This window comes from Seriola aureovittata, chromosome 15 (assembly GCF_021018895.1).
Source record: "Seriola aureovittata isolate HTS-2021-v1 ecotype China chromosome 15, ASM2101889v1, whole genome shotgun sequence".
NCBI classification, from domain to species: Eukaryota; Metazoa; Chordata; class Actinopteri; order Carangiformes; family Carangidae; genus Seriola; species Seriola aureovittata.
The window spans coordinates 11197436-11217355 of record NC_079378.1 but is presented as its reverse complement, the minus strand read 5'-3'; the positions used below and the strand labels follow the sequence as shown (position 1 = coordinate 11217355).

At 40.6% G+C, this 19920-nt stretch overlaps 1 protein-coding gene across 1 annotated transcript in view; it reads right to left on the bottom strand.

Annotated features, from left to right (window-relative positions):
- Positions 1–19920, bottom strand: part of stk32a (serine/threonine kinase 32A) — a 63292-nt gene that overhangs the window by 40693 nt on the left and 2679 nt on the right. Inside the window, exons 3-5 of the mRNA XM_056397251.1 lie at positions 14618–14673; positions 12709–12860; positions 624–797 (exon numbers count right to left, since the gene is read on the bottom strand). Of these exons, the coding sequence (XP_056253226.1) occupies positions 624–797; positions 12709–12860; positions 14618–14673 (382 nt within the window). The remainder of the gene's footprint in view (positions 1–623; positions 798–12708; positions 12861–14617; positions 14674–19920) is intronic.

Here is a 19920-nt window from a genome sequence, read left to right as displayed (position 1 = left end):
AGTATTATCAATGTATTTTGGCAGCACCAACGGCTGTAACAGGATATCCCAAGCTCTTTGAGTCACACAACAACTTAAAATAATAACATTGGGCTGTAGCCATGTCTCCCTTGGCCTTGCAAGTCTGTGGCTCTGCCATAGCAGCAGATATTTCTGCCTAAAAAGCACTTAACGTGCATTTTACAAATTAGATAAGGCATCGACACAGCAGCATAGACTGAACTGGTGCATTTCATGATGGCCATAATCTGCAGCTCAGGGTAAACTGTTGTGTCAGGTGTGACCTTCATGTCAAGACAGCTTGACCTTTCTGCACAGCGGTGGAGCAGTCGTATTAGAAAATAATATGGAAGTGGACAGCCAAGGAGAAAAGGACACCGGGGGTGCTTGATGCTCAAACTCGGCGGTGGTGGAAAAACAACAAGGATGAGAGACAGAAGGAGGGCACATACTGTAGCAGAAAGAGAATAATGGGGCAGCCAGTCAGAGGCTATTTCTGTCATGTGTTTTGTTTAAAAACAAGACCTTTCCCTGCATTATTAAATTTTATTAAACAAACGGTGATATATTAAACAAAGGAACAAGGGTTCAGAGAAAGGAAATATAAAAAAAGGCCGCCTCACCTGTGTATGATGCGCTTGGTGCGGAGGTATCCCAGAGCCAGGGCCAATTCGCAGATGTAGAGTTTGACGATGTTCTCTGAGAAGTGGACGTTCTGCTGGAGGTGGTAGCGCAGGTCTCCTCCCAGGAGCAAATCCACCACCATAAACATGTCCTCCTCATCCTGGAAGGAATACCTGCAGGGGAAAGGGGGGGGCAGGAGTGAGGAGTGATGTTGAAAGGGATTTAGGGAGGTAGAAGCAAGAGAAAGTCATGCAATCAAGAATGAGACGAAATCAGAAATGAGTGTGGAAATAACAGGGGGGGGGGGGGTTGAAGGGGAAGGCAGGTATGGAGATGTGGAAGTCATAGGAGAAGATGAGGGAAATGAAGGGTGAGTAGAAGTAGAGGTGAGGAGGGGAAGAAGCAGAAAGTGACAGCCACAGATAAGAATCACATATTTACCATAAAACAATGTACAAGTAGGGATCCTAAATGATGAGACTAGCACAAAAACCCTCTTTATTTTATAAAGAACCCATATTCCTCTAGCCCATGCTAGAGGAATATGGGTTCTCTATCTAAGCAGATTTTGTTTTTAAATTTAACTTTCTGGATCGCTGCAACATTGACAACATTGCAACTTTTATACTCATCAGCAATAAAAAGAGGATGACAAGTGCAAATGAAACTCATGTCAACCTTGAGCTCCTCGGGCAAATCAGCATTTATAAGACAGTATATAAGACCTTAGTACAGAAGGTTTCGACAAGAACAAATGGAACAGAAATCCCCAATCAGTGTTTCAATCCCATGATGTCTGAGAACACAACCACCGGAGCCTCCCAGGGTCTTTGAGGGTTGACGCTGCTCTGCTCTTTAACACTCCTCACAGTCATCACACTCCTTCACTTTGCAGAGGGAGCACCTACATATTGACTGAGTCATGCCTGAGGCAATACTCATTACCATGCCTTCAAGGCTACCAAGCTAAGAAAATTCTTTATTACAGAAGTGGCGATGATACTTAGGCAGGTAGTTCTGACACACAATCTACTGTAAAGGGTGTAAAAACTTTCTTACTTTTATTTCTTTGTCTCTCTTTTTTTTCTATTCATTGTTTTTCATCTTCTGTTTATGTCTGATGAAACTATTGTTTTTATTTAAGAACTACAGTAGTAAGGTTTCACATTTAGTATCAGTAATATACAAGGCATTCTTGCTTTCTACAGCAAAAATCAAATGAGGACAGTCAACACAGACAACATAATCTCTCCTCTGATTACATCAACAAACAGATTATCCTGGCTTTTTTTTTTTTTTTTTTTACCTTACATGGAGTGAAGTGCACAGTGTTATTGAGCATGTGTGTGTCTCCTATCCCATCAACATCGGTGCTGTGAAAATCATTATTTATAGCAAAAAAAAAATCTGCACCTGCTCAGCGACACTGTCTGCTCAGATGTCTCCCCTCCCTGCTTCTGTCCCTCTCTAGGGCGAGCAGGTTTTCCATCAAGCTGTTGCCATTTCATTAAAGCAGACCATTACACCTATTAAATATTCCTTATGTCAGTTTGTGGTCTAAAGATTTGGCAGGGGAAAACGGAACTGTCTGTTTAGGTGTCTCCAACAGGGAAAGTGCCAAAGTCGTACAGAATGTCACTTACTTTTTAATGAATTAAATATCATCCGATCTAAGTTATTTTAAATGTTTTCCTTTCTGCTCAATGGTACTTTTAAACGTTGTCTTTTAGCACATACGGTACCAAGCATTTGTTTGCTCATTCATCAGTCATCCATTAGTGTGTGAGGAATTTTCTGTGGGGAATGCAACTTGTGGTCATCCATTTATTCATCCATCAATCAAGCACTGGCATGACCGGAAAGCCTGTATCAGCATACAGCCCACTATGTCACCATTTAAGAAGCTGTTGCACAATCATCACTGATTTTACAAGCCGAGCTTCCTGCTGGGGCCATGCTTTTAGTCCCCCCATCCTTTCTAAATGACGAGCTAATTAGTTTCTCCCCCACAAGAAACTAATTTATGCAAAAATATTATGAAAAAAATTGCACCAGCCAACATTTCCTGGCTCGCCTAAAGCGCTGCTCTGTGTACTGTTTGCAACACAACGTCCTACATGTGCAAATTCAGATCTTCCGTAAATTTGGAGAACACTGCCGCCCTTCTTAAGTCCTTCAAGATGTTCCTGAGCTAAAACAAACAGGCTAGAATTTCATTGAACACTTCCGAGAGGTTTCATTGTCGACTAGGGGTTTCTACCGGCAGATATTTGCCAGGACCATCCATCTTGGCTGAGACTCAGTGCTCAATGACCGAGGGTAGTTTTTTGCCACGTTGGTGAACCCCCCTCCTCGGGGCCCTTCTCCAATAAACTGGAGTTGGTGCTTTTCTGCGCTGGATGGATGGGGATTGATTGAGCTGACTCCAAACTGTCTGCTAAGGCTCAGATAATGCTGAGACCACTTAATATCTGATTGGAAAGACTATCTGCGAGATGCCCGTCCTGAAGATGCTCACACATTTGCCAAAGTCACAAAGAGCCGCATGAAGATACCCTCGCATATACACACACTCAGTACAGTATATAGTTCTCCTTCCTTCTCAGCTTCATGTTTCTGTTAAAACACGCATGCATCATTAAGTATTATTATGTGCCGTTATAAAATAACTTCCTCATTCATAACACTGACAGAAATCTCATCACAGCGCATCAAAAAACAATTCTCTACTAATGAATCTCAGTTTTAAAGAAAAAAAAAGAAAGATATGAGAAGAGGTTAATATGTCGTTCTGCAGTTTTTAAATAGCACAGCTGAAGGAAGTGAAGAAAGGGTTTGAAATCAGTGAGCTGTTCCTGAATGTAAATACAACAGTTTGTCATTTTAGTTTAGTTTAGAAGAAGAAAGAAAGTAAATAATGTAGAAATTGAAAAAAAATGTATGAAATAAATTTCTGTTGATCTAACGTATTGAAAAAAGCTACCCCACTCTATGTGTATCAGTGTGTTTGTGTATATACGCTAAATATGTGCATGTGTGTATGTGTGCAAGCTTGTTTGTATGTGTGTGTATATTATAGATATATCTGTATATGCATCCATGTGCTTCAGTAACATTACTTATTGTGAGGACTGAAAAGTGTTTGAAATTTCCAAATTTTTATATTAGGTTTAACAAGCTATGGCTGCAGCCTACACGCCTTATTGGTCTTCTTCTGTTCAGTCCAAATGACAGACACCTTTTGTTAATGTTATATGTGGACTCTAATCAATCCTGTATTTTTTAAAGCATCTATGACAGTTAGATCCTCAGGAAGAAGGAGACAAAATTATACTTAAAAGAAACGCATTCTGAAAAGAGTGGACTTCTACTGGGAGTCTACAAAGACTCTTGAAGATATCAAAGTTCCAGCTGCTGCTGTTAGATGTAAGGCAGTGATAACTGAAGCAACAGAGTGGATCAATGAGTGTGTGTGCGTGCATGCGTGCGTGCGTGTGTATATGAGAGAGAGAGAGAGTGTTGGAAAATGATATGACACATGAGTCTGGCACAGAGAGAGGGGAAGCACAGATCAAACAGGTGTCATATTAACATCACATTCTCTTAAATATCAAAGCGATGCTTGACTTTGATACAGGATTTGTAGTTTTTGGGACCGACACAAATCTCTTTCACAGGTGGTCAAAAGATTTCTGCATAATTATCCACAGCGCTCCTGCTCTGCTTCCATGTACCCGTGTAAACTAATCAATCACAAATGGAGACTTGTTATTAGTTTATAGAAATATTGTCAAGAGAGGGAAACATGGTACTGGAAATAAACATTCATCAAGTGCAATATTGTGAGACCAAGCATGCAAAAAGGTGGACGTTTAAAAAAAAAAAAAAAAAAAAAAAAAGCAAAGCTGAAATGTGTGAAATATTCATGATCCAAACTGTGATAACCGAGGCTAAAAACAAGGCTAGCTGAAAACTATAAACCAAGGCAAGGAAAACAAGCTTTTCAGCGGTTTGAAGTGTGAGCTAGACAGCAGTCTGTGTTTGCTGGATGGACTCCATCTTACCACCAAACTATCAATCATTTGATTTAAGTGTCTGTTGCTCATTCTCTCTCCCTCTCTTTACAGGCCTCTCTCTCTCTCTCTCTCTCTCTCTCCATACACACACACACACACCCATACACCTAGAATGTAAATACCTCTAACCCAGCAGAGTTAGTTAAGGTGGTAAAGTGGCTGCTGTCACAAGCATTTAGGAGACACAACCTGGACTTTAATTGCTCTTTTTCCTGGCAGAGAAACATTGGCTTTTTCCAGGGAAACAGCAGTTTACGTATTTATTTATTTAATTGTTGTTGTATATAATCTATACAATGAGACAATTCCTTCTGGTGTTGTGGGTCCATTGGATTTTTCTAGACTTTAATCTCCAATTTCATTAACTACTAATTTTGATTAGGTACTCATACTTATTAACTATTTAATATGTCATTATTTATTTTTTAATTTTAATGTCCCAAGCTGATCCTGGAATATTTCAGTGGACTGGTTTTGATACTCAATATTAAAGGACTCAGATTGAGATTGGGGCCAAAAAAAAAACTTGATTTACTTACTGCAAGCGTTACCTTTAATTTCTTTCAATTTAGTGTGTTGAAAAAAGCCAAAGTAGATATGTATATACAAATGCAGTGTATTATTACTTAAACATACATAGCTACTGGATGACTTTTCACATCCTGGATGAGGAGCTTGGATTAGGTGTTAAAGACGGACACTAAGTCCAAGTCAATTGATAGTACACTTGGGACATCCACTGTGAAACCAGTTTAATCGAGTAGAAAACTAGCTCTCATGCTTGGCTGCGGCTCCCATGTTTTCTGTCCCACAAGTCTTCACAAAGCCAAGGTGGTACTAACAGCAATCTCTCACGTGGTCGGTCAGGAACAAAGCTGCCATAAAGAGGGCCGACAGCCTGGTGTGGTTGTGCACACAGGTAGGCACAGTACAGTACACTGATTAGTAAAAGGCTCAGACACACTTACTGCCATCCAGCAGCCAGTTGTATGAGCTTGGCACCTTTTACTTTAAAATGAAAACCTTGTTTTATAAGTCTTAATAAAGTCCCAAATATAACATACAGTACATACTCTTAGATATAGGCCTACACACACGCAAGCAGGCATGTCCACTAGTAAAAACACACATATGCTATACAGTATTTTTTTTTTGTTTGCTGTTTCAGCACTTGATTATTTGCATAAGCTCAAATTATTGCACTTAATAATAATTTCTTGTGCTACACATACAGTGTTAGCTGCAAATCAACAGCATCCCTCTGGGGCTGGCTGTCCTGGTGCTAATTGAGCTTTCTATTTTATGCTCTTTCAGCAATATCTCCACAATACTTACAGTGTAAATTGGTCTCCTATGACAATAAAAGCCCCCCCCCCTCCAAGTCTGCTCACTCTCCCTCTCGCTGAAATGGTGACATGGTACTTGGAGAGTGCTTGAATATGAATGAAGTCTCCTCTGGCCACCTGCTACTGCTGTCAAAATGAATTAGAAATGGTACTCATTAAGTTGTTTGTCACAGGTATGCTCTGGGTCATAAAAGTTACCCATGTTACCATTAATGGGACTGGGTATATGACTAATATGATTAAAAAGAGCCTGTTTTTCACGTTGAAGCTGAACATTGGCTTTTATACTTTTATGTTTGAAAATGTGACTGAAAATGATCTTTTGCAATTATTTGAGAACTCGCCTCCTGAGTAATATGTTTTTTAACAAGGAAAAAAGAAAAAAAAGAAAGAAAGAAGTGAGGGGGAAAATAGTGGCATCACAGCCGAGCAGCTGTGACCAAGTGATCCAATTCGCACTTTGTCGGTTTTACTCTCTTCTCCTTGAACACATAATAAGTAAGTATAAAGAATTAACAATTGACACCCAAATTAGCGGCATATGACGGCACACTAGTTTTCACGGCTGCAATATGGACATTTGCATCAAAAATAAATAAAAGCTTTTGTGAGGATTTTATGGGCTGTTTTACATTATACATCACTTTCTGTGACCTTTATAACTAATAAATAACAGGAACTTCATAACAGTAGCAAAAAATAATGATAGCGCTAAATTGTTGACTATCTCTGTTTGTATCTAGCAGCTCCTTGTTGCCTCGGCCAGCATTTTTGGTTGAAAGTAGAGAGCAGCATTCAGACTGCAGATTAGCACCTGTACATTGAAATGGTGCAGACTTTTCTTCCTGGCATCAAGCCTTCGTTTCTCCAGCTTCCACGTGTTCTCTCCTGTTGTTTCTCTTTTTCCCCCATTCCTCCATCTCTCTCCCTCTATCTCTATCTCTCCGTCTCTCATTCTTTTGGTGTCTGTCTATGCTCCGATTCACATGCATTTCAATGTGACCTCTTGGTGGCCTCCAGGCAGTCAGTCTGATGGGAGAGCATCCTGCATGGAGCTTTTAGAGGCAGAGGCACCCCAGGCCACTCCAGTAATGGAAGTCTCCAGAAAGCACGGTGGGTAATGGTAACGTGTCCGTACTTCCTTTCCTTCTTTCAAAAAAAGTAACCGTTATGACATGTGACGCCACACAGTTAAGCAGAAAAATACTTAAGGACTGTAATTTCCAAATTATGTTAGATTTCATTTTTTTACTGAAGGAAAAAAAACACATATAATTCCTGTTTGAAAGAGATTATGGCCCCTAAATCAAGCAGGACAGCTCCTCAGACTGCAGTGTTCAGCGAAAAATTCACAATTTTTAATTACATTACAGTATATGCTTAAATAAACACTTCTTTTTATGAAAGTAATGGTAATATTGGCAATGTTCCTGGATGTATACCTTCTCTGAAATGAGAATATCACTTGCACCAGATCATGACTGGACTCCTTCGTGAGGACTTTTTTCTTTTACTCGCAATAACCCATCTTCTGTTACCTGAACATCTTTTATGAGGTAAATGAACGAAACCTCTTCATTCTAAACTGTCGAGTAATTTTTATTAATTACCATTTTTCTATTGAATGCCCATGACATAAAAACCACGTTAGTGAACCTCAGTAATAAAATAGTCAATCAAGACTTTGTTGTTTAGCTCAAGATGTTGCAATTACAGTGATTAGACATACACACACACACACACACACACCATCTGACGAAGGCCCCTTGCTGAAACGCACACAGCCGGCCAACCGTTCAGACTGTGACGTGTTGGATCGATGCCGACAGCCTTCTGACCTCCCTTCCACCCCATCTCCAAACACCTCCCTTTGACTGACAGCTCCCATCAGTCTGTGTCTAATACTCCCTGGGCACACATGCCGGGAGGCACTCATGCAAAAAAACATGCACACATCCCTTACAAAAAAAGCACAAGGGAATTGAATATACTCGCATAATAAATACAACACTAAAATTCCACTTACAGTTTGTGAGTGAAGTGATGTCGAAGTCTTATTTAAGTAATCCGGGGGAACGTAAACTACTTTTTGCTTTTACTGTTAAAGGTCTTTCGACTTAGATTTTTAACATTAAGGCTCAGTAACAGTACTGGATTAGGATATTTTCTTATTTTTACCACCCCTGAGTTTATAGTCTTCCATTTCACCAGGTCACCTTGACATCAGGCCAAATACTTGACATGTTGCTTTCTAGTGTTCTGCAATGCCTGCAGTGATAATGAGGACGTGCACAGTTTGCAGATAAACAAGGATATAGTTTGTACCTTAGGTACAAGCAGATCTTGCTATTTCTTACTTTTATTATTATATTATCGGGCTCTTCACTGAAGCTTGTCTTGGCTCCCTCCATTCATTCATTCATGTAGCTTATACCTAAGCAGACTGTTTACAATACATCATATCTGGTATGTATGCTATATGTGCTTGGATAATACTTGTCATTGCCTTTTTGGGCCATTACGTCACCACTGTTTGGTTTTCTAAAAGAAGTAAATGCGCATGAATGGTGTATTGTTCTGCATAGAAATGAAATGCATTAGTAAGATTACATAATAACAAAAACATTTCCCTGAAGCAAGTGAAGCTTTTACTCCACAAGGTTTGAGACTTTTGTTAATGTACTTCCTCTTTTCCTTTGACAGTTACGCAATGTTTTTATATTTACAATACCGTGTTGCATCATACATTTGTCATTGAGGTTAGACATAGGAGATGTCATTGGATGAACTGTCCAATAGACTTTGATAAAAGTTGTGAAATCTTAATCACACAGTTAAACAAAGTTGGCATAAAAAAAAATAATGAAGATTTGTGATGGTATAATTCCTTAAAGTGGAAAAACATTTCAACCAAATGAATGCCGGTTTTGAATCTTCTCAAGTCCCGAAGCTTTTGAGTGAATCCTTGTCTAAGGTTCGCTTTTAGCTTGGTGTCTATCACTCTGTCTCCCTCCCTGCTGGGTAGAGTTTCCACGGTAACTGTGGTTGTTCCATCGTCCACCGTTTCCGATGCGTGGGGAACGCTACCGATAGCTACCAGGGAAAACAAAAGCGCTATTCTCTTCCTGTTGTAGTTGCACAATGACAGATGCACTTTCTTTCCGCTGTAAATTGAGCCGTCATTCTCCCAGGAGATTTCCTAGTCTATAATCGACTTAATCATCTCTTCACAGGTGTCATTGCTTGTGTCGTGGTGGTGGGTGGAGTGAATGAATACAATACAAAATCTTTACTTAATATGGTGGTTCTTTGATTATGTCAACAACAGGCAGCTGGATCACAAATAGCTCCTGTGCGGTTGCGCTACGTCGAACAGTGGCTGCCCATCGTGATGTTGGCTGGCTAGTTTCACTTGAGTGAATGAACGATGAACGAAAATTTGAGACTCAAACATTTAGTGAAAGTTGAAAAGCTGTTCTTTCAATCCAGTTTGCATTGAAATGCATGTTAAAATGAGGTGTCCCTATATATCTTCACTTTTCCTTGCAAGATTATCCTAGTGGAGCCCAGTGACGTTTGCATACAAGTATCAATTTTTCACTGACAAGGACGAAAATGAAAAGACTGCATCAATCAAAGCTCAAATTTGGGAAAGAAAGAGATACGGGACAAGATGAGGAGACCACTGGCCCACTGATAGCCCAGTGATTTGTGATAGCTAACCCCAAATGGTTGGTTTACAAGCTGGTATCTGTGTCACATTTGTGTTTCCGGTAACGTTGAATTACTCGCCCAAGGATATTCGGCAGTTTGTCAAGACATGTAGTTGGTGTGATGTTAGTTATTGTAGCAGAAGAGTCGGTCAGTATCTCTGTGTGGAACTGGTGTGCTGGTAATAGGAAACCACCTCCTCCTCTCTGCGCGTTCGCCTCACAGCAGCAGAAACTGTAGCCGCAGTTTGCTGTCTCATTGTTTGTATTTGTCCTTACTACGTGCAAAGGGTTTTACATCCATGAAAACCTGAAAATGCAAGTTCGCTAGCACAGTGTTTTCATTGGGTTGGATGCACATTTACAAATGCTGTGGCAGGTAACGTTGCCGTCCTTGATTTGTATTTTATGTTTTGTTTTACTTCAGCTATGAGAGAGAGTATCCACAATGCCATTGTGTCGTTGCCCTGGTGATGCACATCCATGAATTTGGTGGGGGCGGAGCTTTTGAAGGAATCACTGAAGGGAGGGGTGTATTTGTTTTGCTGTCGAGTTCAAATATCAACAGTCTTTCTCCAGGATCACTTGCTCCGCCTTGTAATAGGCAGCAAGAGTGAAAGCTGAATACAGCTGCATCTGAAGCTGGCTGCCATCCTCCCTTCCGCTCTGTCTGTCTCTGAAACAGTGTGAGTGGATGCCTGGCTTTTGTGTCAAAGCTGTGCAGTGCCAATAAGGGCTCCCCTTACACAGTGCAGGCACAACGGGCTGCCCTGCCAGTGCTGGCACATCAATAAACTGACCGTACCACAGACTTAACGCCAGAGTTTAAGATTCTCCAAAATCCGAATCCCATATTATACATAAGAGTATGAGTGGAAGGAAAATAACTTGTTAAGCTCATACGTTTTTTTGTTTTGCTCCTGTCTTCTGAGTGGATTGTTGCTAGGCTGCACACTGTGCTCAGACAGACACCTAAGGTCATGACCAGTAGCAAGTGCGCTGACAGCGGGAGGAGAGAAAAGCAAAGTGAAGCAGGTGGAGGAGAAGGAAGAGGAGGGAGAGAGGTGAGACAAGATGAAGAAGAGGTGAGTGAAAAGAGGACAGAGGAAGAGGAGGAAGAGAGGACAGGCCAGGGGACAGAAGGAAAATAAAGCCTGGTTTTTCTGCATGTAGTTTTCTGCAGTGCGGTTCATAAGCCTGCAGGTAATCACTCCCCGTCTCTGACCTTGAGCGCTTACCTCAGGACAATCATAACTTACGCCAACTCAACACAGCGAGAGAGACAGAGAGAGAGAGAGAGAGTGGGCACAGCGCTGACCCAAGCACATCTCTAGAGGAAATCACCCCCCACCCAGGGGGGGTTTACGCTGCCAAAAGCATTAACTTCCAACCTTCTTTTTTTTGTCCAACACAGCAAGCAATCAAGCAGGAAAGCAAGCACTGGCATTGTTTGTCTGATGAGTCTGTATGCTTCACTTCTCTCTATTCTTCCCTTGTTTTCCTTCTCTACCTCCTCTTTCTACACACTATTCTCCCTTTTCCTGTGCCTTGCCGTCCTTTCGTATCCTCTCCTCTTTTTAATGTGCTTCTGTCTCTCTATCTTATTCATTCCCAGCGTAGGTGGATTTAGTTTTGTTTCCCTCAAATTAGTAATTAAAAGGCAGTTACTGATTCTGCCAGAGTCGTGCCTTCATCAATATGTAGAATTGAAATTGAAGAAAAGGGAAGAAGGTGAGAAGGATAGAAAAGTGGGACAGATGACAAAGGGTAGAGGAGTTTAAATAAAAACAAAAAAATGCTTGACGAACATTGCTGCCACAAGTCAAATTATCTCATTTAATTGTTCAGATGTTTTTATAGGATGCTGCCTTACTCAAAAAAGGAAACCAAATCTGTAAATGAAAATGAGGAATAATACATAATGCAATACATAAATAAATACATATGCTTTTATTTTTTAAAAAGTGGACTGCAGGGACTGTGGCTGTTATTCTTCGTCTTTGGAGAGACATCCTTTCCTCTCTGCTGTTCTGCTTGACAGAAAAGCAGGGAGGCTTCCTCTTAAACATTGCAGAGTGGGAGTTCTTATCAAGAATTAATGATGCCTTTCAGACGGGAAGTTAACCAGCCATACTTATTAGCCATCTCAAAAGTACGATTCCTGGTGCTCAATAAGCTTGGGTTCACAAATTATGATGAATGAGTTACTTAAGAGTACCTGATGAGTCATCTTAGTTTAGCTCACAGTTTGATTCAGCTTGTTCAGTGTTGGTGAAAAGACTTCCTCAAGCCCCAAATGTGGTGAGGCAAAAAAGAAACTACCAAGAGAGTTGTGTCCATAAAAGTGGAGTTTGGATCAGTGAGCAAACTACATTTTGCTTTTAGCAACTTCAAAGGGTGAGATGATGTGGATGGGGACTTGGGAGTGGTCAACACCTTTCTGCATGCGTCTGCAGACTCAATCCAACACTGAGTGAAAGGCTATTTATTTTAAAGGGGCGCTGCCCTTTTTGTGTGTCTGTACAGTCACTGATTTAATGGACGGGATTCAATCACCATAAGAATCAAATAGGTGACACAGAGTGCACTGCAAAACCATTCAAATGGCTGTTATGTCTGATGGTAATAACCAGTGTGAGGCACAAGCCTTTGTGGGGATGACTTGCTGAAGTGGAAATCATTCATAGTGTGCTTAAGATTTTACACAGCAGCTTTTTATTAAAATATTTAATGAATGGATGAGTATACTTTGTCAAAGCCACTCAGTGTTACGTTTGTAGCACTCTGACTTTGAATTCAACAAGTAGAAAAAGTAATTTCCTAAGCTCTCTTTAAGAAATAACCCATGGTTATCTGCTCCATCATTCACAGGAAACTTTACAGACCTGATTCATACCTCGAGATATACAACCACACATTCAAACGCTCATTCGCTAAATCGTGGTGGCTTACCAGAAGTTGACCAGGAATGGATGTTCGAGGTTCTGCATGATCTGCAGCTCTTTCAGGACATTCCTCACTTCGTTCCGCTCCACGCATTTTAGCTTGTTCATGTACTTCATGGCGTACATCTTCTTAGTGTCCTTCTTCTGCACAATGCAGACCTGATAAGATTGCATAAGGGATAAGAAATACCTTCATTGCTGTGGTCAAAAGAACCTGAATATTTTGTTGGTGCTCTACTTGTGTATCTCTTACGTTTCAGTACCTTCAAGGCAGTAAAAAGAATGAGTCATATATTGCTTTCTGCAAACACATCATCCATATAAATGGTGATCATTACCAGTATGATACACATCATGCTCAATTATGATCATGATATGATATGTTTTCTCATATAATAATAATTCTGTCTGTATAAAGCGCTTTTCAAGCATGGAGCACATGTTATCATTGATTAATAATGTTGCACGACACAGAAAAACCCCTTAGCCCCCTTTGCTAATTAGTTTACTTTTAAAAATGTGTTTGATGTATAATGTTACCAGGTTTCATAAAATAGAATTCTGATAATCTGTTTGACAACATTGAAAACTGGTGTAGTTTAATAAGACGTTGCGGTTTCCATCATTCACCCCTGTTTGTCCAAAACGCTATAATCGCGTGTGACACATGGAGACATGGTGTGCGTGCAACATCGCTGCAATAACCAGCAATGTTGTCCATCGAACAAGGTCGAAAAGGTCGGCAGGAAACTTCAGGATTTCTCTTTAATCTCTGTGATCACGAGTTTAATCCTCTCTTAAGACGTTTTAACTTTTCACGACAGTAACAGTGCGTGTTTGAGATCGGGAGACATCATTAGCGTTAGCATTCATTAGATTTCCTAGTGCATGTCAGTAGGGAATATAGATTTTTTTTTTTTTTCAAGATTGCATAAGAACGCCGGGACGCTTGGAATGCTTACACCAGTAGGGGGAAAAAAGAGAGAAGAGCATGAGTGTGATGTGACGCAGCAAAAAAGCAGAATGAGACACCTGGTGCAATCTGAGTAGCTGTCATTGCGTGTGTACATCATACCGTGCATAATTAGCCCCTTTTGACAATGTGTCTGAGAATAGTGTCTATTTTCAATATGCAGCAGTGTAATACCCCATATTTATTTGTAGTCTACTTGTCTGTGCTACGAGCGTCAATAAGCCAGTGATTACTGCTATCTAAGAGAGTGATCTGTGGACCAGCTGGCACAGTTAATCAGCCAAACCCTGATCGCATCACTCCTCCCATTGAACAGCTTGCCATCTACTGTGATTAGACTGCTTATCTGTTGTTGGACAGAGTATTGATGCTGCGTGGGTCTGTTTTGTGTGTGTACGCATGTGCACGTGAGTGTGCATGTGCGTCGCTATATGTTCTTACATGTACTCGTAAGTGCTGATGTGAATTGCTCTTCACTTTATGGCTTAACGGCAAGAGGAAACATGACTGCTGCCACCTCAGATTTGTTTTCCACCGAGCTGCTGGTTGGTGTCGAGCAAATTAAACCTGAAGGCTTTCACTAGACTGTGTATGATAATATTGTACTGACAGAGAGGGGGCTGGTATTTTATTTGTAACATGCGCCTTATGATAAAAGGCCTCTGCAAGGAAATCGAAGGGGATCATGCGGAGCTGGAACAAATAGTCGAAAATCAGTTAATCGTTTAAGTCATTAATTCAAGCAGAAATGCTGAAGTATCCCTGCTTCCTGCATCTACGTTGTGAGGATTGTCTATTCATTATCTAATGTGATAGTAAACTGAATGTCTTCCCGTTATGGTGTGTTGGTCCCACAATACAAGTCATTCGATGATGTCACCTTGGGCTTTGGGAAGTCGTGAAAATAAGCAAACAGAAAACACTTTGACAAACATGGACTTACTTTTCCAAAGCTTCCTTTTCCTATTGCCCTCAAGATCTGGAAGTGGTCGAAATTGACTGTGGGAAAGAGAAGAAGAAAATCTCTTTAAAATCGTATGAAATACAAAACAAAGTTAAACCTGAAAACCAAAATGCTTTTGTTTTTCCATTTAAAATGAAGAGAATCATTTCTCCCCAGCCATTTAAAATGAGGTAAAACTACTTTTCAGGATCAACAGTAGATACTCGCGTGTTACATTTACTGTAGCTTGAACATTGAAAGTTATGGATTACACCTTTAACTACTCCAACTTTACATGCTTGCTTCTGTCTTCAGTTCATTGAATCAATATTAATGGAAAGAGATGAATGTTTAGTATGAGAACACTAGTACAGTAGGTTCACTGTGAGCTTTGCTTTGAGCTCCTCTGAACAATGTGACAGTCAAGCTGAAGCAGATGGAGGTCTCCAGGGCAACCACAGGTCACTGACATTATATAGCACAGAATTCAAATAAGGCCTCAGCACAAAGACGTCTTTTATGAGCATGGCATGTTTTTTTGTTTTTTTTCCTCTAAACAAAAGACATATTTTTAGCCGTCTTTCTTGCCGCTTGGTATCCTCCCCAGCCTTTGTATCACACTCTCCTCTGCACACTTGTTCTCACCCTCTTGCTGTCTCACACACACAAACACACACACACACACACACACACACACACACACACACACACAACCTAAACCAGAGCAGAGAACTCCCTATCTCCCTCTCCATCTATCAGCAACATTTATCGCCGATTGAAACCGGATGGGGCTGTGTGTTTCTCGCTGCCATGACGACCAGGACAGAAGGTTTTCCCTCTCTGCCGTTTCCCCCGAGGATGGAACAGCTGCTGCCCAGTCCCCGCGCTCATCTCATCTGACCACACTCGTGTATATTCACAAAGCATTCAGTCTCTCTCAAAAAAAATAAACAAATAGAGTGCTGACTTAAAGCATCACCTGCTTCTCTTGCAACAGTACAGCTTGCGCGCGCGCGCACACACACACACACGCGCGCACATGCACATTCTGCCTTGCAGTCACTAGATCTATTGGATGTGACAGTTAATGTTATGCTCTGTTAGTCACGTACCACTGGCACTTCCTCCTCTCACACTATCTGTGTTGGAGTGTTTACACAACCTAGTCTGATAGTGTCCATATGAAGCCCGCTTTATAATGCACACGCACACGCACACACACATACACAGACTAAAAGATGCCAGCGTATATACTCAACATACACACACTAAATATAAACATGGTCATTTTCCTGCTGAGCTACTTCTAGATTCGGCTCTGATCAGCTTTTCATAGAGGCGGCTGTGGTTGTGGATGACGGGGGCAGAGCTCTGATCAGAGAGAGAGAGACAGTCATACAAACGAAAAGAGGCAGATAAAGCGAGAGACACAGACTTTACCAGCAGAACTTTGAATGGTTTAATGTGCTTGATGAAATGATGGACACACCAGTAACAGAGCGTGTAATGATCGAAATCTTTAGACGAGTGGAATTGACACATTGACAGCCTCTCCGTGGCTAAGTGAGGAACTCATCTGCTGGTCAATTTGAATTTGACTGACACATGCTAATCAGTTTGGATTGAAGTTAATTGCGCCTGTTCAGGCTGAGTCTCTCGCGCTCTCTGTGTAGCTGTACTGTACTGTACGTCTTTGCCTCTCTTTCTCTATCTGCCAGAAGTTGTCTTCATCCACACTAAGTTGACTAAATTTTAACAAACATATTTTTCCCCCTTCATTTACCCTCAGCACTCATATACTCCAAAATGGAGACACAGGTTGTTCTATTTTTACTATGGGTGCGCAGTCATGCATTTTGGGCTGTGTGTGTGGATGTTCGCAAAGATGTTCACATTTGCCTTTGCAATCAAGGGCAGATGACAAATTTGACTTCATGCAGGACCCACACAGCTTAATCAGACAGAGCTTAGAAGTTGAGCATCAGATGGTGTTTTTGCTCCGTAAATTGGATAAACCAGAAAACACCAGCTGCACGTTTTCATCTGGAAGAGAAAAACTTGGGCTTCAGAAAAATTATTTCAGCCCCACTCCCACTGGTTCCTACCAAAGATCTTTTAAAAACAGGTCAAACAATATATAGTTACATTCTTTTAAAAACGCTAATTAATTTCCTAAAACAGCTGGGCACTGTAGTTTTTTTTTTTTGCAAACATAAGGAAATAGCGTATTTGCTGGGGACTATTTTCAGCAGTGGATTAATACCCATTTGCTCTTTATGGGAATTTACAGCAGCAGGAGAGAGAATGTGATATTTGAAACGAAGTGCATAGTAATGACAGAACTGTACTGTACTGAAAAGCTGCAACAGTGTGATGCAACAGTGATTTGTTTGGCCTCACAGAAAATACTCTTCAGTGTGATCAGTTCACTGTTGGTCTTTTCGTGGGATTTGTTGAAAGTAAGAAAACATAGAATATTGTTTACATGCAGATAAAGCTGATCTTATATGAGCCGATATTATCAATAAACTGTGTGCCTCTTTATGGCCGTATAACAAATCACTTTTTTTTTCTTTTTTTTTTTTTTTTTTATAGTTGCTCAGTTGTCAGATGACAGAAACAGAACAATACATAAATGAGAACATCTGAATCCTGATTTTGGCTGCATTAAAACGCAGTAGAGGTGATCACAGAGCAGGAAGGAGTTCAACCAGCAGAGATGCAACAGAGCAAACAAAGTAAGTCTGTTTCACCTCTCAACAGCTGTTGGCTGTGATGCACACTTTCATTGTTCAGTGAATGTGACATATCCAAAAATTAGCCAGCTCAGTGTGGATGTACCATCTCTGCCCCCCCCCCCCCCCCCCCCCCCCCGGGTTCTCTCTCTCTTCCTCCCTCTCCCTCCTCACACAGAAGCCTGTAAATCACTTAAGGACCCACCAACGTGGGAACATCAGCGCTCACACAGTTGCTCTGACAACTGAAACAGAGCCCATGGGTCCCTGTGCCACTGCCGTGTGAATAAAGTATGATCAGCAGTAAACGGGGCACGTCCATTAACCAGAGTCTCCCAGTTACACAAAGTGGAAAATGTATGCGGCACATAAGGGACACGCATCATTCTCTGAGGAGATAAACATGTCTTGACAGAGTTCACCTTCATGCACACACCTCTCTGTAAATCAACTAATACGGGTTGAGTATGAACTGTAAAACATGCATCTGTCTCCGCACTGATGCCGGCTAAGAAAACAGTCAGAGAATGTATTCTCCAAATAAATTCTCATTCTTAGAAATTAGAAAAATTAAATATGCATGCAATTATTTGGAAAATTAATCACAATTTTTTTTCACCCGCTTTAGATGAATTTAGATAAATTTATGTCTCAGTTGTTTTTTATCTATAGCGTGCAACAGTTTGTCCTCTGACAAACATCACAGAAGAAGAAAGAATAGAAATTAGAAGCTTTTTTTTTTTTTTTAGATAAGTCAACAAAATACAGTTGTGAATGGTCTGTGTCTGGTGTGTTTCCATTTGGTGACAGAATGAATAATGCTGGGTTTTCTCATTCCGCGGTATCATTCCAATTAAACTGATTTCCAGCACTCTGCCTCTCGGATAAAACTGGCTTCCCGGCGCATGATTCGGCAGGCGCCGTGACTTGAATGCAAAAAAAAAAAGTATTTCCATTTCAATATTATTTTTTAATTTTCCAAACATTGCTTTGTTGAATAGTCTGAAAAACCACCTCATGCAAGCGTATACATTGTTTTTCCGTTTTTTAAGTTTGCAATTTCAAATTGCGCATTAAGCTGGTTAATGGAAACGCACCAACTGTGTGTCGTAGTGAAAAGGTTGAATCCTGCAGAAAAGCCATGTTGCTTTGGCAATTGAGATACTCTGTGTATAAAATATGTTCGAGAGAGAAATATTTTGCAAGTCTGGCCTGATGGTGGCGCTATACTGTTCGACCGCAATGGAATCTGAAAATGAAAAGGGATCTGTGAACATTTAAAATGTTCTTCATAACTTCACCCCCAACTATATTTACAACTCTTAGTTTTCAGCTGCACAGCAACTACGGATGAAAAGTACAAGAGCCAACCTCATAGCATTTACTTACATTAATAATATATTTTTTAAAATGTCACCTCTGTTGCATTAACAAACAAACATAAATTTCCACTTTTGTAGACAATACCACCTTGCGGCGACCTTTGCAGTCCTGGAGTATAAACAGGAAAACTCAATTTGCATCTTTATTGCCACTCAAAGGACTGTGCATGATGTATAGTCAACATGCAGTGACCACTAACCTTCATCATAACAGTAAAATCGAAGATTGTCAGCAGAACAAGAGATGTATTCACATTGCGAGCAACAGTTTCCATGTCAACGATCCATGTTAAAAATAACAACAACAAAAAAAAACTACTTTGGGTTCCTCTTTTCGGTTTCATCTCGATGATTACTTTATTTCTTTGCATGCAGTCTGGATTTTTTTTCATTTGATGGTTGTTATCGTGTGAAGTGCAACAATCTACAAAGTAAACCAAGCGTTGAATATTTCCACCTTTTACTTTTCTGTCTCAGGCTCCAATTATCTCTCCTCATCACATCCCTGCCTGTGCCCCTCTCTCCCCCGATCGTGCGCTGTGTTTCCCAGGTATCTCTGGACTACGTATAGAGCAGTCAGGGGATTTATATGTGTAATAGCCACTCTGCAGTATAATGTCAAACAATAACAACAACGTCAAGGAACACCCTTCTGGTTACTCCGACCTCAAAAGGGAGAGCCCTGCCTGTCTCTGACGTGAGTTTCATCAGCGAGGGGATTACTTTGTTTCCAGTGAGCTGGAAATTTTTTTATTCATTTATTTATTTATTTTTCTCTCATTCAAAACGATGCACCTCTGTGTTTATTATTCCCCCTGCCCTCGGTGAAATCGCCCACGCTGTTTTGTGAGAGAGAAGGTGCACTGTTCCATTAACTCCGAGTTCAGAGAAGCTCTGTTGTGAGTGACATTTCCAGAACAGCACGGTAGATGACTAAGCTGGAAGGTTAACCACGAATAATGATTTCCTCTTTGATAGAGGTTGCCTCCAGTAAAAAAAAAAAAAGAGAATGCCACAGATATGGATTTCATTAGAGGATGCCATGCAGTAATTTGACACAGTCGGGGTGAAAAAACAATCTTGGTTTGTCACACGATGATGAGAATTCATTTCTCGGCACACAAACAAATTGTAAAAAAAATAAAATAAAAAAAAAATTCTAATGACAATTAATGGAGTATTATCC